At 36.7% G+C, this 21,431-nt stretch overlaps 3 protein-coding genes and 1 pseudogene across 8 annotated transcripts; 3 read left to right on the plus strand and 1 right to left on the minus strand.

Annotated features, from left to right (window-relative positions):
- The first annotated feature begins 218 nt into the window (after positions 1–218).
- On the plus strand, positions 219–1,703 carry LOC111283437 (wound-induced basic protein). Its single transcript, XM_022872001.2, has 2 exons — positions 219–376; positions 1,309–1,703. The coding sequence occupies exons 1-2, from the start codon at positions 306–308 to the stop codon at positions 1,379–1,381; spliced, it is 144 nt and encodes a 47-aa protein (XP_022727736.1). The 5' UTR covers positions 219–305; the 3' UTR covers positions 1,382–1,703.
- An 862-nt stretch (positions 1,704–2,565) lies between these two features.
- Positions 2,566–5,257, plus strand: LOC111283504 (uncharacterized). Its single transcript, XM_022872098.2, has one exon. The coding sequence runs from the start codon at positions 3,833–3,835 to the stop codon at positions 5,129–5,131; it is 1,299 nt and encodes a 432-aa protein (XP_022727833.1). The 5' UTR covers positions 2,566–3,832; the 3' UTR covers positions 5,132–5,257.
- Positions 5,258–8,284: 3,027 nt separating this feature from the next.
- LOC111283290 (galacturonosyltransferase 8-like) lies at positions 8,285–16,998 on the plus strand (annotated as a pseudogene). Its single transcript, XR_016341064.1, has 5 exons — positions 8,285–8,822; positions 8,950–10,173; positions 10,444–10,544; positions 11,175–11,251; positions 16,902–16,998. The product of XR_016341064.1 is annotated as a galacturonosyltransferase 8-like (transcript).
- A 413-nt stretch (positions 16,999–17,411) lies between these two features.
- On the minus strand, positions 17,412–21,369 carry LOC111283289 (nuclear transport factor 2-like). Of its 5 annotated transcripts, none has more exons than XM_022871750.2 (10): positions 21,224–21,369; positions 20,686–20,755; positions 20,461–20,598; positions 19,618–19,906; positions 19,320–19,543; positions 19,015–19,192; positions 18,722–18,843; positions 18,584–18,643; positions 18,360–18,423; positions 17,412–17,956 (listed from the first exon to the last, which is right to left on the minus strand). In XM_022871750.2, the coding sequence occupies exons 2-10, from the start codon at positions 20,740–20,742 to the stop codon at positions 17,667–17,669; spliced, it is 1,422 nt and encodes a 473-aa protein (XP_022727485.2). In that variant the 5' UTR covers positions 20,743–20,755; positions 21,224–21,369; the 3' UTR covers positions 17,412–17,666. The 5 variants fall into 5 exon arrangements, with proteins under 5 accessions (XP_022727485.2, XP_022727483.2, XP_089614856.1 ...); XM_022871748.2 differs by having other exon boundaries at positions 19,015–19,198; positions 21,224–21,342; XM_089758730.1 differs by having other exon boundaries at positions 21,161–21,234.
- Between the last annotated feature and the right edge of the window lie 62 nt (positions 21,370–21,431).

Consider the following 21,431-nt stretch of genomic DNA (forward strand, 5'->3'; position numbering starts at 1 on the left):
TCACATATGAAATATATTAAATAAAAATATTAAAATACTCAATAAAAATTTTAATAATTTCAAATAAAATAAATAATTTTATATATTTTTAATTTTATATATAAATTTAGGGTATTAAAAATTAAAATTTTTTAAAAATTAATTTTAATATAATATATTAAAATTAATTCGATAAATCTCGAATTAATTGATTAAAACCGAATTATCAATATAATGGCGGTTCTTAAGACCCAAAATCCCCGTCACTATTCCAACAAAGCAACAGCGAAGGTAATCGAAGAAGCAAGCTAGGGTTTCCTTCGAAAATGATCTACGACGTCAATTCTCCTCTCTTCCGCTCATTCCTCAGCCAGAAGGGCGGCTCCTCCGATAAGAGGTTCGTCTCTCTCTCTCTCTCTCTCCTTATCTTTTTATTCTAATTTTTATCTGCATATTTGCTTAATTTTTTAGTCCTAGTTTCAACGCGATTAACGTGAATGATTAATTGATTATACTCATTGGGAGTTGAATAAGTACGAAATGGTGACTGATTTCTTGATATTAAAGCACTATTGCCTATTTTAATGGGAGAGGTCAAAGGGGAAATTCAATCAAGTGTTTCCTCTGGGCTTTAGCGGAAATTTGACAAGATAATATGTACTGATTTTAATTTCAATTATTTATAATAAGTTTTTCAACTGTTTGGTGAGAGATTAGAACAAAGTTTTTCGAAAGATTTGTCTTATCAGCAGCGTGAATCTGATGTTTAGAATGAGTTGGCTTGTGTCTAATTTGTTGAAATACGTGGTTCTGCGTTAATAGGGCTTGGCTAGTTGGTTTATTGTGATTGATTTTATCTGAAATTAGGAGAATTTGCTTACTATATCTGAAACTAGTGGTGCTTCTAATGTCATAATAGGACCTTTTACTTCTCATCATTACTGGATTCTATGCGATAAGATAATAATGCTACCTACAACTTTGGAAGTGTTGCAGTTGCAGCTTTTATTGCTCTCTTTCTCTCTCTCTCTGAAACTTAGTGAAGCATCTTTTTAACTGGCGGCACTGAATTGGATTGTGTTATGTGGTTAAGTTTTAGAGGAAAAATCTGTTTCTGTTTTGCTAGTTTAGCTTGGTATGTTGATTAAAGTGCTTGTCTCCCTTATTTTGCCCTATGCTAAAAATGATTATGTGGTTTTTTTCGTTTGCATCATTTACAATCTGCCACCTTGGATTACACCTTGAGCCGTTGAAATCTTATTGGAAGAGAAGGTTTTTTCTGATTACATACTTCTAATGTGTGGATATAATTTGTGCTTGACCTTTCAGGAAATTGGAGGAGCAGAAGCCTAAGGAACAGAAACCCAAAGCGAGTGAGAATAAGCCTGTCATGACGGAGTGATAGGTGCCCTTTGTTTAGTATGCTTTAGGATGGGAGAGGCTGGTGGATGTTTTAAAATGGTAGGATAATTGCTATGAGAATTCTGTTATGTTTTGGTATCGCAAAATAGTTGTGGATGTTTCGAAATACTATCATAATGGTTTTTCTCGTTTGAGGTGGAATGAACTTGTTCTTATCTGGCTTTTGAGTTTGTAATTTTCTGTTGCTGTGGTGTTATTTAATATTTAAGTTTGTGGTTGAATATTCATAGATTTATCTGCAATTAGGGTATTAATTCTATCAAGAAACTCCATGTTTTGGGCTTGAGTGGGCTTTAGGAGTATCAATGGTGCTACTTTTATCTTGCAATGCTAGTTGTGCATGGATTTTATGCAAAGTGCATATGGTTTTAGATTCTAATGCCATTGTCTCGGTTTGAGTTATGTTGTCAGGGGCTGATATCTCAACTATTATTTGCCTCTTTGTTGTCCCTCTGTTTCTCGGTTCCAAAATTCTGAAGTCATGCCCTGGAAGCTGATCAGGTTAGTTTAAGGCAACAAATCCCATGGTAATGGCATTGGCTTTGACTTCCTATAGTTCTACCTTGCTAGAGACGGGTATTCAATGGACCGTTTGATGCTACCCTGTTGTCTTCTCTCCCTTTTCTTCTCTTCTGGTGCCCTGCTTAAGCGGTAGCGTGTTGTTTGGTTTAGAGGTACGGATACCCTTTTATGCATATTGACGTAAAGATAAACTTTTTCTTAGGGCTAACCATTCTCTTTGCGGGAGACATGTTGACATTGTTGAGAGCTGGGTCCCGATTGCTTCATCATAATGGAAGGAGCGATTATGAGTTATATGACCGAGTTGGGTTTTTGGTAGTGCAGAGCCAAATCTTAGTTCATTTTTCTGTAGCTTGGCTAATCATATTTCAATGACTCGGTTCTCATATTGGAATTAACCTACTTGATAGCAGTTCAAATCAAATTTGATTTAATTTTTTCGAATATTATATAATATTATGAATTTTTAAAATTTAATTTGAATCTGAATCGAATTTATATACTATCAAAATCAAATTGAACTGTATTAGAATGATTTAGTTTATCAATTTTTAAAATTTAATTTTTTTATTTTTTAATATGTTTAAGTAGATTTTGACATAAAATTATTATTTTTATTTTATAAAAGTTTAAAAAATATATAAAAATTAAAATATATATAATTTGATTTGATTTGATTTTTTTTAATTTTTTGTCATTCGATTTGAAATTCAATTCGAATTTAATATATATATATATAATATTCGAATTTAATTTAAATAGAATAAAAAAATTAATCTAAAATGAATCAAATGTTATAATTTCGTATTGGTTATTGATTTTTTTTATTTTTTTAATTTTTTTTCTTTCCCCTAGCTTTAAATCTAGAAAGAATGCATGGTGAAATTGCGTCAAGGCAAATAATTGTGCTAGAGATGATCTAAAATCTGATTAATTAGTTGAGCCTCAAACATCTGCTAGAATATACTAACGACCAACCATCATATTTGTCAAAAAGCACCCCTAGCTATTGTCATTCACTCCGACAAAATGAGAAAAGGAATTCTTTTCTTTTTTGCTAAGCTATCTTGTTTTTCACCAAAGACTAGACACCGCCAATGTTTTATAATGAACAATGAAAGATTTTTGTAGTCAAACGTAGATAAAAAGCACTTGAGTGCCCATAAGTGCCTTCCCATGTGCATCCAATCCCAGTTCCCACCCCAACCCCCCCTTCATCTCCAACCCTTAACCTTCTTATTTGCAATAATTTCTTTAATTTTTAAAATGTCTGATATAATCCTTGCCTGTAAATTATAATTATATAAATCATATAAGGTAGAAGGATCACTTAAGGATTATTTTGTTAATTTATATTTAATTAAATTAATACATATCAATACTCTAACCCTATTTGTGAAGTTAAATTTTTTTTTTAAAAGCTGGGCATAAATAAAGAATATATCATAATGAATTTAAGTTTATATTTTGTCATGAATGAATTAACTGATATCAAAACAAAGAATAAAGTCCTGTTGACATGGTAGATCTCTTTTGTAATCTACTCAAAATCTTAGCTTAAAAAAATTAAAAAGAAAAAAAAAAACCCCAAAGTTGGTGGTTATAGAAATAGGAAAGGACGGGAAAGTTTCCAAAGTGGCTTTTGTTTCTTGTCAATGTTAGTTAATCTCTTGTCTCAGTCTCTCTCCTCAGTCTCTTCCCTTTATTCACGCCGCTTTCACTTCCCAATTTTCATTCATGTACTGCTACTTTTTTGTTCATTGCCATTTACTTAACCAGAACAAAACAAAAGAACCCAAAATTTTCAAAGTCTTGTTTCCTCACCCTGTTAGGCTGTTCCCATCCATTAGCATCTGCTCTCTGTTGTTTCCTCACTCTTGTGTTTTGCTCTCTCTTGTTTTCACCAAAAATGTCTGAATTTTCTTTGGCTTCCGCAACTGCCAAGAAGAAAACTCATTTGTCAAGTCTGTTAACTCATTTGTCAAGTCTGTTGCTCTCTGACTTTATAATCTTTTGTTCTTTCATTCTCTCCCACCCTCTCTATTTCTCTTACTTCATCTTCCTCTCCCCTTACCTCTTCAAGATTTTCTCTTTTCTTTCACCTCTCTTTGTTACCACTAGTCTCTTGCTTCTTGCTTTTTTCACTCTTACTCCCAGCTTTGTCAACCAAGCTGGTTCTTGCCACCTCGAATATTTACCAGAATCCAAGGTAAGTTTCCTACTTACTACCTACCAAACACTTGTTGAAACATTAAGGTCTAAAGTTAACGATGAAAGTGATGGCTTCGGATGCTTGGAAGAGCTTGAAGCATATAAGATCGTGTTTGAAACATCAACTACTCTTGAAGTTTTGGAGATGGCGACCAAAGAAGATTGCTTGGAAGCTGTTGATGCTCCCGTTGACAAGGGTGTAAATGTACGTGAAACATTGACGAGTACTAGTTTAGATGAAAAATCAGGGCAGGTTACGCGTCCAGAAAGTAATCAGGTAAAGGCAGTGGTGAAGATCTTTGAAGACTTCTTGCAGGAAAAGGAGGGCGTTGAAAATTTGTCTTTGAAAAGGAGAGAAAAAGAAGTCAAGTCACTAAGCGTAGAGTCCAATAAAGGTGAGGAACAAAAAGAAGAAGAGTTGATGAGAAGCGGATCCAAGGCAATGGGGAATAGAATAAGTGATCCTAAAGTGAGTGCTGACAATGGCGGGGAGCATGCTGACAAAGCAATGGTGAATTCCCAAAGAGCTAATTGGAGTACTGAAAATGATGGAGATAATTACAATTCCAAAGTTACAGATAACTACCAAACAATGGGATCAACTCTTGGGAATTTCGGGTCAATGAGGAAAGAGAAGGAGTGGAGGAGGACATTGGCATGCAAGCTTTTCGAGGAAAGACACAATATGGAAGGAGGTGAAGGGATGGATTTGCTTTGGGAGACATATGAAACTGATTCCAATAAGGTGCAACTGAAAAGCAGGTCAAAGAAAGGAAAGAAAGGTGGCAACGAGTACTACGATCATGATGAGGATGGCTATGAGGAAGACTCGGATGGGCAGTTGTGCTGCTTACAGGCCCTTAAGTTCTCAGCTGGAAAGATGAATTTGGGAATGGGAAGGCCTAATCTTGTTAAGATCTCCAAGGCCCTGAAAGGGATTGGATGGTTGCACCATGTTAGCAGCAGACATGTCAAGAAAGGGGTACCAGTAAATTAGATTTTACTCTCTATTAAACTATGCTTGATGAGAATAGTGGATATGTGTATTTCTCTAAGGATCACAAGTAAATATGTTCTTTGATTTCACATGAAATGTAGCTCTTTTTTCTTTTTCTTTTTCCCACTTGCATGGGGTTGATGAATGAGACAAACAACTGCTAGAGCATAAAAAATTTGCAGAAACCCAACTTTGCATATTGTGATTCTGCATTGCAACATTTGCTCATTTCTTGCTGTTAAGGTAAGGAAATGATTTCCTGCTTTGTTGCTGCTTCTTTTAGGTATGGCGTGGTAGAACGGATTTTTAGTTTTACAAAATGTAGCAATAATAATGGTATATAACATAAAAAGGCCTGTGCTTTATCATTATGCATAAAATCGTTGATTCCTTAAAGCAAAACTATTTGTTCAAGTAATGGTTTTAAGTAGATTTGATAATTCTAGACATGACATGACATGGAAGTTTCACCTAATTTCCATAAAGTGATATTAACATTTCTTGTTGGATTCCCTGCAAGGCATCCAAGGCAGGGTAACAGTTGCCATCTTTTGCTCTTTGATAAAATAATTTGCAGCTTAAAATTTGATTTCTATCCACTCTTCTTTGTACTAGTACTTTAAGAAGGGTATAATTCATTTCTGTAGACCAAAGTATCCTGAATAATCAGGATCTTTGATGAAGCGTATTTCAATAATCATCTACCATTGGGCCCTTCAGCTGTATGAAGTCACATGTGGCCTGGAGGGATTGTTTCAAGCTAATAACTGGGTTGCTAGTTTTATTAAGAACTCAGCTCAGTTGTGCTTGAAAAAAAAAAAGAAAAAGAAAATATATTTCCACCCAACAACAGCTTGTTAAGGAAATGACTCATTGGGAAGCAAAGAAGACTAAAAGTAAAGAGTTTCATGGAATTGTCAACGTCCAAATAGCTGAAACCTTGCATTCAAGAAGCATAATTGAGTTGCAGTTGATCAGATTCAATTGTGTTGAGGGCATTTATTCATAGTTAGGGATATTTTGAATATTTAGGCCAATTTGATATCTCAAATCGACATAACATATTCGGTATTACGTCGATTCAAATTTTGCTCTTCGCCTATAAACAAAGATACTAAAATACTATCATTTCATTCTATTCTATTTTTTTCAAAAATTCTTATTTTTATCCCCTTCCAACTTCCTTCATACTGATTTTTGATTTGTGTAATGGAGTATAAATGCGAAAAACACTCACTACATTTGTTTTTAACCGTTCTCTTTTTATTTATGTCTTTTCAAGATTACGAGCTTGGTGCAAACAAATTGTTTCAAAGGTTTTGTTGCAGTTTAGCAAAGATATGGCAGTACTTCCTGTGGAGCTCTGTCCTCATTGTTGGTTTCAAAATGAATCGCTACAGTTCCTGATACATCAACCAATGATGATCGACAAGAAACTAGACAACCCAGTCTCAAGCTTGTGTCATGAATTATACATCTAACAAGAATCATGTGCTTCGACTTAACATGGCATGGAGTCTCCTCCCAAATACATTATGATGGTGGCAGAGCAGAGTGGTCGTAAACAATTCTCATGGCCTCCAAAACCAAGTACCATTCCTTTGGTCATGCCTACCGAATGCACCCATTTGTTTTCTTGTTGGTTCCTAAGCCCAAAGAACATAACAACAAATCCAATGAAATCAATGCTCACATCTGGTGTACATAAGCTGCAAGCCAAATGGAATTAGCAGCTAGGATTTCAATTGTACAAATAAATTGAATTAAATTTTGTGTTTCATTTAATTTATATTTCAAGTAGAAATGCTTCACCTAAAAAAAAAAACTATCATTAATTAATTGTAATTTTAAATTATGTAAAATTTTATAATAAAAAGTTATAAATTAAATACTTTTCATCTCTCAAATAGTACTTTTTTAGCAGTGTTTCCTGCCGTTACTGTTGACCAGCGAAAGAAAAAATATTACTTTGAGACATCTAAAAAAAGGTGAACACTAAAAAAAAAAAAATGTTAATATTATTCGTATTTAATAAAAATTTTATTTTTTATTAGAATGCAAATGGAGATAACTATGTGTTTGATTTTAAATTTTTATTTGATAAGAATGTGTATAATTTTAAATTTTTATTTGATAAAAAGATGTGAATAAGTAATATAACATCTATCTTATACCCATATCTTATTTGTATATTTTTATATATTTAGTAAATAAATTTTTTATTAAATAATATAAATTATTATTTTAGATTAATTAGAATTAATATATTTTTATTAAAAAATATATTAATATATATTTATAAAAAATCTAAATATATAAGATAAAAAATTAAAAAAATAATTTTTATTTTTTATTTTTTATTAGAATGCAAATGGAAATAAATATGTGTATGATTTTAAATTTTTATTTGATAAAAAGATGTGAATAAGTAATATAACATCTATCTTATACCCATATCTTATTTGTATATTTTTATATATTTAGTAAATAAATTTTTTATTAAATAATATAAATTATTATTTTAGATTAATTAGAATTAATATATTTTTATTAAAAAACATATTAATATATATTTATAAAAAATCTAAATATATAAGATAAAAAATTAAAAAAATAAATTTTATTTTTTATTTTTTATTAGAATGCAAATGGAAATAAATATGTGTATGATTTTAATTTTTTATTTGATAAAAAGATGTGAATAAGTAATATAGCATCTATCTTATACCCATATCTTATATGTATATTTTTATATATTTAGTAAATAATTTTTTTATTAAATAATATAAATTATTATTTTAGATTAATTAAAATTAATATATTTTTATTGAAAAAATATATTAATATATATTTATAAAAAATCTAAATATATAAGATAAAAAATTTAAAAAATAATTTTTATTTTTTAAAAAAGTTATAAGTATAAAGACTATTTATACTCATTAAATATTCATAAAAATAAGAATGAAAATAAATTTAAAATATTTATTGAGTATAAATATAAAAAAATATATAATATAAAAATGAAAAAACGAAGATGATAAATATTTTACTCTTTTCGTACCTTATTTATTGATATCTATAAGAGAGAAGAATATTATTATTGTATTTAAAACTAAAATTTTTTATTTGATGTTATGTGTTAAAATTTTAAAATTAAATTTTTATTTAAATATAATTGGTTCACAGATAGTAAACAATTAATTCTAAAATTAATTAGTTATTAAACTTTTAAATTAAGGATGCTAGTGACGGTCATAGAAACGAGAGCGTTCAAACGGGAACCCGCGTTACCGCCACATTCCAAGTGGGACCCGGATAAAGAAATCACAGCCGTTGATCTCCGGAGACCCCCATTCAAGTAGACGAAGACACCCTAACAAAAGAGTGAGTGACAGAGTGCGGGTGTGGGCCCATCATCAAAATCTTTATCCTCTAATCTTAATAATCACCTTTTTTATCATTTCATTTTCTTCTTTCATTTTGATGCGCCGGTGATTGATCGGCAACAATGGCGAATTACCGTACATCAAGAAGCGGCGGCGGAGGCGGCGGAGGGCCAGTGTTGGGAGGGTTTGGATTTACATTTAGATTGTTGGCTTCTGCAATTACAATTGCTATCTGTTTCTTCTTTGCTCTTTCTTTCTTCTTCACTTCCCACCCTGACTCCCCTCATTTCCAAACCAATTTTGTAAGTACTAACTAACTAACTAACTAACTTTTCCCTCATTTTAACTGATTTTTTTTTTTCATTTTTCGATTCTGGAAGCTTGCCATGGTGACTGATTGTTCAGTGTCAATTTTTTTGGTATTTCTAGGGTTTCTCCACTGGTTCCTATGGAATCGGATCCAGAAGGAGGTCTGTTTTGGCACTCAAATCGGACCCGCTCAAGCCCCGACTGGATCAGATCCGGAAACAAGCCGACGACCAACGCTCTCTCGTCCTCGCCTACGCCTCTTACGCTCGAAAGCTCAAGCTCGAAAACTCGAAGCTCGCTAGGGTTTTCGTGGATTTATCTCGAAACTACTCGGACCTTATTAACAAACAATCTTATTGGGCACCCTTCGAAATCGATTCACTCTCCATTGACGAGTCGGTGCTCTGGCAATTCGAGTAAGAAGTGAAAGAGCGAATGAAAGCCACGCGCCAAATGATCTCTGAAGCCAAGGAATCTTTCGATAACCAACTCAAGATCCAGAAACTAAAAGACACGATCTTTGCGGGTCAATGAGGAATTGACCAAAGCGAAAAAGCAAGGCGCATTTTCCAGCCTCATCGCTGCGAAATCGATCCCTAAAAGCTTACATTATTTGGCAATGAGGTTGATGGAGGAACGAATAGCTCATCCGGAGAAATATACAGATGAAGGGAAGCCAATTCCTCCTGAATTGGAGGATCCCAAGCTGTACCATTACGCTGTTTTTTGGGAAAACGTACTTGCAGCGTCCGTGGTGGTGAATTCAGCCACCAAGAACGCGAAAGAGCCATGGAAACACGTTGTCCATGTGGTGACTGATAAGATGAATCTCGGAGCAATGCAGGTTATGTTTAAATTGAAAGATTATAATGGAGCTCATATTGAAGTGAAGGCAGTAGAGGATTATAAGTTTTTGAATTCATCTTATGTTCCACTGTTAAGACAGCTAGAATCCGCGAATTTGCAGAAGTTGCGACTAAAGAAACGACAAACAAGAAGTTTAGGAACCCAAAATATTTATCAATTTTGAATCATTTAAGGTTTTATTTACCCGAGATGTATCCCAGGTTGCATAGGGTATTGTTTTTGGATGATGATATTGTGGTGCAGAAGGATTTGACAGGGTTGTGGAAGATTGATATGGATGGGAAAGTGAATGGGGCAGTGGAAACTTGTTTTGGGTCTTTCCATAGGTATGCCCAGTATATGAATTTCTCTCATCCTTTGATTAAGCAGAAGTTTAATCCCAAGGCCTGTGCTTGGGCTTATGGGATGAATTTCTTTGATTTGGATGCTTGGAGGAAGGAAAAGTGTACGGAGGAATATCATTACTAGCAGAATCTGGTGAGTTTTGACTTTTGATTGCTACTCTTTGTTTGGTGTACTATGCCCTTGGTTTATTCTGCCTTTGTTGCTTGATTTGTGCTATTAGATAGATAGTGCAGCTACTTCTATAGTCTTAGCTTGATTACAGCGTTGGGAACATTAACCAATAATTTGAGATTAGTGAAACCGCCGGTAATAGCCATTAATTCACTGTAATTTATGGTGGAAATGCTAGCAGTATTTGTGGGATTATGATTTCTTTAATTTGTGGGTACCTGGCTTTTGCAGAATGAGAACAGGACGTTGTGGAAATTGGGAACATTGCATCATGGTTTGATCACATTTTACTCCACAACAAAACCACTAGACAAGTCCTGGCATGTTATTGTGTCGGGTCGAGATTTAAGCTTCGAATTCGTGCGGTTCTGGGACCTGAACATTCACTCTTTCAGCGTCCTAGATCAATTTTTTTATCACGGTTTACACACTTGTGAGGTATTGTCCGTTCTGGTCCTCTTGATCTCATGATTTTGTCCTACAAAAGGCCCCTCACAAGAAAGAGATGGTGTAAACCTTTCTATATCCCAGTGAGCCTCTTATTATGTTCGATGTAGGATTCAGGACTCCTCTTTAGGTCCGTGACATTCTCCTCCACTCAACCTCGTGACGCCCTCGTCACGGAGGCTGGTCACCCTACCTACCTCCCTCGAGGCGCTTGGCGTAGATCGAACGGTTTAAGGCTGGTGCTGAGATCACTTGTCACGGGTCGAGACTTAAGCTCCGAACCTGCGCGGCTCTGGGACCCGAGCATTCACTCTTCCAACATCTCAGATCAGCTTTCCTATCACGGTTCACACCCTTGTGAGGTATTGTTCGCTCTGACCCCCTGACCTCACAATTTTGTCCTACAAAAGGCGTCTTACAAGGAAGAGATGGTGCGAACCCTTTTATACTCCAGTGAGCCTTTTGTTATGTTTGATGTGAGATTCAAGATTTCTCTTTAGATCCGTGACACTTAGACTCGACTATAATCCAAGCATTAGCATGGATGAGATCCTCGATGTGCAGTGTTGCACTTCAATGGGAATATGAAACCATTGTATCATGAGTCAACCTTGTATAGGGTCATGATCGGGGCTTAAGTTGTCATAAGCCACCTATGTATAGGGCCAGGACTGGGTAGAACTCTTGTGCTAGAAAAAGTGTCTTCATTTCAAACATTGTAATGGTTACTGGTAACATAGCTTTAAAATCTCTAAGGCTCTTTAAGGGGGTGAGCCGACAGCGTACTGTCGGGCTGTCTCACCGATTGCTATGCGGGCCTAGGCCATCCACCAAGGGCTGCCCCTGGCTCTGGTGATAGTGGGAAGTCTCGATGTATGATTTTCGATTATAATAAAATTCACCCCGATTGAATGTATCGAATAATGTTTCGATGTGTTTTTTTTTTTTTCGATGTGAATGTGCCTTCTTGCGTGTGTTTGAGATTGATTTCGATATAATGTGTCTTATTGTGAATGCTTAGGACTAACCATGGCTTATAGTTATTTGTTCAGATATCGAATCATTGAAGGTTGATTTGGGTGGAAGCGTCTATTCAAGTGCCGTACGATCTATTGCTTGTTGAGAGAAAACTTAGTCCGTGACACGTGATATCAGAGCACGGTTGAGAAATGCTAGAAAATGAAAGAGATGGTCATAAGTGGTGGACCCAATTACCAACAAAGAATTGAGGAACTTGAGGTCGCGATGGTCGTAATGAAAACTCACATGGTGATTAAAGATCGAGTGAGGGAGATCGAGATAATCCAGCGGAAGTTATCCGATACTCTTCACAATGTGAGCGAGGAGGTTAGAGATGCCTTGAATATTCTTCAAAAGGAGTTTGAAAAACTCAGAGCACAGATGAGCATCTTACAAATGGCTGTGGCTAGATCGGGTTTGAGCTCGATAGAAAGGGCAAAAAGACCCAAGGTGTCGGAGCCTCAATGCTATGAGGGGGTGCTAAGGAGCTTGAAAATTTCTTACTTGACATGGAGCAGTACTTTTGAGCTGTACACACGAATTCAGAGGAAGACAAGATAGCAATGGTATCGATATACCTTATAGGGGATATCAAGCTATGGTGGCACTCCAAGTTTGTCAATGACGAATGTCCGATTAAGATTTGGACTAACCTGAAACAAGAACTAAAAAACCAAAATGTGGAGTATATGTCTCAAAAGAGACTTCGAGAATTGATGCAAATAGGAATAATGAAGAGATTTTGTAAGGAGCTTTTTTACCCTGATGTTGGATATTCGAGACATGTCCGAAAAGGATAAGATGTTTTATTTTCTTGAGGACCTCAAGCCTTAGGCCAGGATAGAACTACAAAGATAAAAAGTACAAGACGTGGCCACGGTCATGGCTGCAGCTGAACGTCTTCACGATTATAATGATGGTTTCTCAAAATGAAAAAATCTTTCATCAGTTGGCAGTAGCTTCAACTTTGGGAGTGGGAGAAAGATGACAAGGTTGGAACGGCCCTTCAGTGGGGGATCAGACATGAGGTCTTTTATCGAGATAGCACCCAACTCAAGACAAGCAACACAATGATTTTCAAGTCTCGGTAACTGTTAGCTTGCTTCCTTTGCTTCCTTTGTAAGGGGTCGTATAGGGTGGCCGAATGCCCACACAGAGGAGCTTTTAATGCCTTAAGAGCCTTGTCTCAAGAGTCCATAAAAGTACCAGAGCGTAGAAAAAGTTGAAGATGAGCCAATCAGGATGGGTTCAATAAGGTTCTTCAATGCCCTCCGCACCCAACTGAACACGATAAAAAAAAAATAAAGTAGAAGCCTGATGTATGTGAACTTAATGATCAATGGGAAGGCCACCAAGGTCATGGTAGATACAGGTGTAACCGATATTTTTATTACACTAGAAGAAGCAAAAAGGTGTGATTTTCAAGTTAGTAAAGGCTGTGGACGAATGAAGGGGGTCAATTCGTCAGTCTTTACGATTAGTGGAAGTTCAACCAAATTGGGGCCATGGGAAGGGAAGGTGGACTTTACAATTTTTTTCATGGATTACTTTAATGTCGTCTTCAGATTGAACTTCATGATGTTAGCTCAGGTGATCCCTATCCTCGTCGTTAGCTGCTTGTTGTTCTTAGGGGAACACCCATGTGTGGTGCCGATCAATATCTTGCTAAAGAGTGGGAAGAGAATGATTTCAGCTTTACAGTTCAAGAAAAGGGTAAAAAGAGGGGAACCCTTCTTTGTGGTCATACCGATCTTCAAAGAAGGGTCAGAAGTGGAACCGATACCTGATGGCATGAAAAAAATATTGGAAGAATTCGAAGAGGTGATGCCAGAGATGTTGCCTAAGGTTTTACCCCCTCGACGAGCAGTGGATCATGAAATTAAGCTCCGTTCAGGAGTGAAACCCCATGTTAGAGCCCCTTACCGCATGACCCCGTCAGAGTTGGTCGAACTAAGGAAACAGTTAGATAAACTTCTACAAGCTAGGTTCATTAGACCATCAAAGGCTCTTTTCGAAGTTCCAATGCTATTTCAGAAGAAGCATGATGGAAGTTTACGATTATGTGTTGACTATAGGGCCTTGAACAAAGTCATCGTGAGAAACAAATATCCCATCCCTCTTATAGCAAATTTGTTTGATCAATTAAGTCGGGTCAAGTACTTCTCCAAATTGGACTTAAGATCTGGCTACCATCAGGTCAAAATCGTTGAGAGAGATGAGCCAAAGATCACTTGTGTAACATGGTATGGTGCATTTGAATTTCTTGTTATGCCCTTTGGACTGACCAATGCTCCTGTCATATTTTGTACATTGATGAATCAAGTGTTTCATGACTATCTAGATAAATTTGTAGTCATCTATTTAGACGACATAGTGGTATATAGCTCAATTTTGAAAGAACATCAAGAACACCTGCGTCAGGTGTTTCGAAGGTTACAGGATCAACGGTTATACGTGAAAAGAGAGAAGTGTGCATTTGTTCAGACCCAAAATCTATTTTTTCGATCACATTGTCGAACGTAGCCACATTCGAATGGACATGAAAAAGGTTATGGCCATCAAGGAGTGGATAACACCAAAGAATGTTAGTGAATTTCGCTCGTTTTTTGGACTAGCTAACTATTATAGAAGGTTTGTGGAATGGTACTCTCGTAAGACCACGATCCTAATGGAGTTATTGAAGAATGAGCATAAATGGTGTTGGACGAGCGAGTGCCAAGAGGCCTTTGAGGGATTGAAGAATGCTATTATGAAAGATCCCATCGTAGCTCTCCTTGATATTGAAAAGCCTTTCGAAGTTCAGATGGATGCATCTGATTTTGCTATTGGATGAGTGCTTTTATAACATCACCCGATAGCATTTAAAAGTAGGAAGCTAAGTGAAGCTGAGAGGAAGTATATGGCCCAAGAAAAAGAGCTCCTAGTGGTAGTTCACTGTTTGAGGGCTTGGCGACATTATTTGTTGGGTTCACATTTTGTCGTGAAGACAGACAATGTAGCTGTTAGCCATTTCCTCACTCAACTAAGGCTTACAGCGAAACAGGCTAGATGGCAGAAAATTTTATCGGAGTTCGACTTTTATCTTGAGCACACCGTTGGAAAGACCAATCAAGTGGCCGATGCATTAAGCAAGCGAACAGAGTTAATGGCCCTTAAAAGAATTGCCTCAATGGCAGCTAGTAGAGCCACGACAGACGTTCGCAAGTTGATTGAGGATCATTTAGGGAAGGACCCGCAAGCCAATGCCATCCTGAAGCTAGTGGAAGAGGGGAAGTTCAAGTACTTCTGGCAAGAAAATGGGGTCTTGTGGACCAAAGGGCCTCGATTGTTTGTACCAAAGGTAAGAGGTCTGAGACAGATGTTGATGAGGGAATGTCATGACACCCCATGGACGGGTCATCCAGGCTGGCAACGCACTTTGGCGTTATTGAAACAGGGTATTATTGGCCTCAGATACGACAAGATGTAATGGACTATACAAAGACATGCGTCATTTGCCAACAAGACAAAGTTGAAAAGAGGAAACCTGCAGGCTTGCTTGAACCACTATCGGTACCCGTCAGACCATGGGAAAGCATCTCTCTCGATTTCATTTCGAGTCTACCCAAGGTTGGTGATCTTGGAGTCATTTTGGTAGTGATTGATCGGTTCTCTAAATACGTCACATTCATTCCCGCTCACAAGTATTGTACAGCAAAAGACACAGCTCGACTATTGTTTAAACATGTGATCAAATACTGGGGTCTCTCTCAAAATATTGTCAGCGATAGAGATCTGAGATTCACGGGGTCTTTCTGGAGAGAACTTTTCAAGATATTGGGGTTCCAACTCAACATCTCCTCAAGCTACCAACCTCAAACCGACGGTTAAACGGAACGGTTCAATGGATTGCTAAAAGAATACTTAAGGCACTTTGTTCAAGCCAATCAGAAGAACTGGCCTTCTTTATTGGACGTTGCCCAACTCTGCTTTAATTCCAACAAAAGCTCTTCCACCAGTAAGAGCCCATTTGAGGTGGTCACGAAACAGTTACCAAGGTTACCCCACACTTCCTTGGAATAATATGGAGGAAAAAATTCGAGAGCCTTCAACCTCGGCAAGGAATGGAAACAAAACACGGAGATTGCACAAGCCTACCTGGAGAAAGCATCAAAGCGAATGAAAAAATGGGCAGACAAAGGTAGTAGGGCTCAACAATTTCAAGTCGGTGATTTGGCTCTTGTTCGACTAGTCCCTGAACAAACCAGGTTCTTGAGAAAGAGAGATCGTAAATTGGTGCGCAAATATGAGGGTCCAGTGAAGATCCTTTCCAAGGTGGGGAATGCTTCTTACAAAATCCACCCACCAAAGTGGATGAAGGTGCACCCAGTATTTCATATGAGCAACTTGAAACCTTTTCATACAGACCCTATAGATGCTAGCCGAAGGGAGCCAACCAGAGCCGCCATCACCATGAAGCCACCCTCAGAGCGTCGAGTCGAAGAGATCTTAGCCGACAGGGAAACCAAGATATCTCGAAGACTTGTTCGGGAATACTTAGTGAAGTGGGAGGGATTAGGACTAGAAGAAATCAGCTGGAAAAGAGAGCACGACCTCCAGAGATTCAACAGAAAGATCGAAGAGTTTCAAGCCAGCAAGTCGACGAGGACGTCGATAGAATAGGTGGGGGAGGATGTCATGAGCCAACCTTGTATAGGGCCATAACCGGGGCTTAGGTTGTCATGAGTCACCCATGTATAGGGTCATGACCAGGTAGAACTCTTGTGCTAGGAAAAGTGTCCCCATTTCAAACATTGTAATGGCTACTGGTAGCATAGCGCTAAAATTTTTAAGGCTCTTTAGGGGGTGAGCCGATAGCATACTGTCGGGCTGTCTCACCGGTTGTTATGCGAGCCTAGGCCATCCACCAAGGGCTGCTCCCCTGGCCCTGGTGATAGTGGGAAATCCCGATATATGGTTCTCGATTATAATAAAATTCATTCAAATTGAATATTCTGAATGTTGCCTGGATGTGGTTTTTTTTTTTTCAATGTGAATGTTCCTTCTTACGTGTGCTTGAGATTGATCTCGATATAATGTGTTTTATTGTGAATGCTTGGAACTAACCATGCTTATGGTTATTTGTTCAGATATCGAACAATTGAAGACTGACTTGGGTGAAAGCGTCCATTCAAGTGTCGTACGGTCTATTGCTTGTTGAGAGAAAGTTTAGTCCGTGACACATAGCTTGATATTACCATGAACCAGTTGAAGCCTCTTTGGACAAAGTATGTCGACTTTGATTTGGATTTCGTCGAGGCCTGCAATTTTGGTATCTAAATATGCTACAAAACTAGTTTTACAGCAAGAATTTCATCTTACCATCTGCATTTTCTTACACGTTAATCAAGTGTTTTTATCCTGCGTGGAAGAAAATTAGCATCTATTTAAAGCAAACACAATACTTTGTCATATTAATTTAAGACTTCTTCCTTTAATTTGTTCATAAAATTGTTCAACTGTTAAACTATTCTGCAATCGTGATATCAAAGATGTTAATCGTCTAAGGAATAGGATTTTGTCTTGTTTGATTATCCCAAAGGGTCGACCAAAATCAATGGATTTCTTCTGCATCGAAAAGCTATCTTCAAATTTACATCTGTCGAAGTGGAACAGGGTAAGCTACACTTCAAATCTATGAATTTGTATTGCGGATACGTCTTTTGTCCAAAAAGCAACAAAGGCAAAAACCATCAATAAAAAGGTAGATTTCCCAATATCGAATGCCCCAGAAGCCTAAACATCACAGTAGTATGGTAAACAAGAATTTAATCTACTATCCACGATCAACAAAAACCTTTCAGTACATATTATCAAAGACAAAACCGTAAACAAATCTAAGATAAAACTCCTCTCCAAATGCTATGCAACAATCTCGATAGATGACTACACTACAAACCGAAAGTTACCTTTGACCACCCCTCCAACCAATTTCCAGATTAATTTCTTCATGCAGGGGCAGATACCCTTGGTGCCACATTCTTGGCTGCTGCATTAACAGTAAGTCCACCAGAACGGTTCACACGGCTACCATTACTCCCCATGTGCTCACCCCTCTGATATCCATCACCTCCACGGTTGGAATATCCTCCTCGATTGTTGCTCCTGTTTCCATACTCTGACCAATTACCAAACTCACCCCGGCTATAGCCCCTGCCACCACCATAGTTTCCACGTCCTCTTGCTCCCTCATTTCTGTATCCAGACCCAGAACCAGATGAAGACCGTCCTTTGTTCCCTGCAAATGAAGACAGTCTTATAACATGCAAAACAGAAGTTTTAAAGCCCATATTCTTGACTAAACTCTATAATCTGGAACATATCACAAAACTTGCTTTTCAATAAACTATGATTTGCATCCAATCAAGAAAGGAAAACAACAATCCTATGCCAACCAAACATTTCAAATGGTGTAGGATGGAAACACTACTTCAACGTTAACTTAGAAAAAAACAACAAATTTGAGAAGAGCAAAGCTCATTTCTAGCACCTTCTATAATAACCATAAAGTGGCCTATATGATTCACCTAAGTGAAAGATCTCATACTCCAGTCAATATCTCAATATGGTGTCAACTTTTGCCAAATCATGTAGATCATATACTATAACTTTGAGTAAACTTAAAAATAAAAGCAACTTGCCTCGAGATGTAGACCTTTTTTCTTCAACAACTGCTTTACGTCCACCAATATTTATAGGTGATGCCTGAAAAGTATATCAAAAAAGGAAAAAAGCATAAAGATATAAATTTGTTGGACAAAAGAAATTAATAAATGCAGCTGGAAAAGAATCATCTAATGCTGGGACATAAATATAAATTTGGTGCAACCCATGCCATGATAAGAGACCTCATCTACATAAATACCTCTATGGCACTTTGCACAGAACTTGCCACTTCAAATTCCACAAAACCAAAACAGAATCCCTGTCGTGAAATGCAGAGAAAATATTAATTGAATATACTGTCAAAATTCGACACATAGAAAAATGATTCAACATCTACCTTCTGACTTCGAACTTGAATACCACCACTCTTGATAGGTCCAAACTTCTTAAACTCATTCTCCAGCATGCTAGGTGTAGCATTCAAGGGCAGACCTTTGACATAGATGGAGGGACCCTCAGCTGTCCACAATCAAAAGAAATAAGTAAAGCATATGCAAAGGCATGCACATATATATAATACACACACACACACACATAAATACATATATATAATCGAAATAAAGCGGATAACAAATACACTGCATGCCTTAATCTCAAATTGTGCAGGAATGACAAAAAAAAGGTGGATACCTTCCACATCTTGATTATTCCCATTTTCTGTAACAGTGTTAGACGATATCTGTGCATCAGATACGGGGGCTGGAAGAATAGGTGGTGCAGCAGTTCCTGGTTGCTCTGGGCTCTTAACTACAGTCTTCACAGGGGAATTTGTAGGGATTGATAAAGGAACCACATTCTCCTTCATAACCTTCAACTAGAACGATAATAGGTGAGGCTAAATCTACCACCTTAAAGCCAGCACTATAAATCCAAATATAACACCAAGTAATTCTAAAAAAAATTAGAAACCTAGCATGCGGCAGAATGGTACATACAATAGATGCATATGATTTCTTTGGAACTTCCTCAATTTTGGAGTTAGAATCAGCAAACATTTGTGAATCATCAGGAATCTCATCTACAACCTTGGCCACTGGTGCTTCCTCTTCATTGATAGAACCATCTCCATTTTCAGAAGGGTTGTACACTTCTGGCCCATTACCTTCCTCTGGTGATGCTGCCTGTTGCTCAACAATGTGATTCTCTGGAGCAGAGGGATCTGCAGAGAAATATTTACATCAATTGGAGAAATCATTATAATTCTGTATTTCAGAAGTCTGGGTTTCTAATTACCCTGCTTGGGAGTAAGAGAAGGTTCAACATCATTAACAGGATCCTGGCTCCCACTTGGATGTTTGGCTTCATCTACGTATCTAAACACATCATTTAAAACAAAATAGCCCTTGTCTTGAGGTGCCAAAAAGAAACTCTGAGTGAATTTCCGCTTCACTTTGTCCTTTCCAGTTAAATACCCAGTCACAAGAACAAGTACTCCCCCATTGTGAGAGTCCTGTGCATCTACAGTTGTTATCTCTGCTGTAAATTCTCCATAACCAAGTGAGAGTATCTTCTCGTTGATGGCCTGGTCCACAAAATGAAGCACCAAGGTTTCAACTCTACCAATTCAAACTCCTATAAGTCATAACTATTTAGATATTACATCAAGATAATACAACTCAACACGAATTCTAGCTTCCAATACAACCAACCATATACAAATAGAACAGAATGGGTTCCATAACCTTTTCTTATATGAATATCAATCCATCTGGTTGCTGGGAAACAAAAATGTTACCAATTATATATTTCTATATTTAAAGTTCTGCACAAAACCTTGATATGAAGAAAAAGTCTAGATATGAAAATCTTCAATATTGTGTAACATTTCCTTTATTTTCATTTTTGCACAAACAAAACCAAAACCAGAGAGTAGATTTTCACATTGGAAATCAAGTAAACCTGGACTTACTAAGACATATAGATTTCAAAAGGGTAGAAAACATGGTTTTCAATAAAATTGTTAGCTTAAAGAAAGAAAATAAATTTGAAACATAATGAAACGCATATACCCTCATTTAGAAAGTCTGACCCAAGACAAACACACACATGCATGAAAGAGACAGACAGAAAACTTACTTGCATAGTTGTTGTGATACTCATTACACCATTTTCTTCAGGACGACCAAGTTTGCTGCTATTATGGTAAAATCGATGAACCAGCTCAGGGGATTGATATAATATAAGGTAGTATTGATGAACAAAGGCATTACCGACCTAAAATCAACAAAAATAGAGATCAAAACTGAACTTTAACCGTATTATTATTACTAAAACATTCAAATAAGAGGGAAGGGTACATACAACATCAGCAGCAGGAGCTGTAATTCCAGATGGGACTTGTTGTTCTGTAGATGCCATTGCCAATTGGTGTCTGCAAAGCAACGAAACCCTAAACTCAAAGCCATTTACTCAAACCATAACCCTAGGTAAATTTTATGTTTAAAGACGTAATTTTTTTTGTCAGGTAATAGCCACGAAAATTCCAACTTGATACCCACAGAACAAATAAAGTATTGAACTATAAAAAATATCATAACAAAATTTCCGGGAAATTTTTTTGAGCGAAAACAAACAGAACCTCACGGATCCACAGAATAAACACTTTGTTTAGAGTTAAAATGAATTATATCCATTTTCCTGAGAAAATTTAAGTATCTTTTTTTCCCTAGAAACTGAACATGAATCATTGATGTAAGCAGGAGATTAAAGCAACAAAAAAAACAAATTAGAGAGAGAAATGAATAAGAGAATTAGTTGAGAAATGAGGTAATTTAACTAAGCATTTAGATTTGGATCGCAAATCGGTTCTCTTTTTTTTTTTTTTGGGTCTTTGTCTCACCTCCCTTTGATGGGTAGGTTGGCGCTTTCTAGGGTTTTTGTGGATGCTGAAAAGGCGCGAGACTGGCGAGGGCAAAATGGAGTGAGAGCACAGGGTTTTTGGTATTTATAGTCGTAAAAAAAATCCCATAGTTAAAGAAATTACCCAAAAAAAATTTTTATATCCCATTATTAAATATATCCTCTGTTTAAAATATAATTTTTTATAT

The sequence above is a fragment of the Durio zibethinus genome, chromosome 3 (genome assembly GCF_047325235.1).
Source record: "Durio zibethinus cultivar Kanyao isolate XHJ-2024 chromosome 3, ASM4732523v1, whole genome shotgun sequence".
Lineage (NCBI taxonomy): Eukaryota > Viridiplantae > Streptophyta > Magnoliopsida > Malvales > Malvaceae > Durio > Durio zibethinus.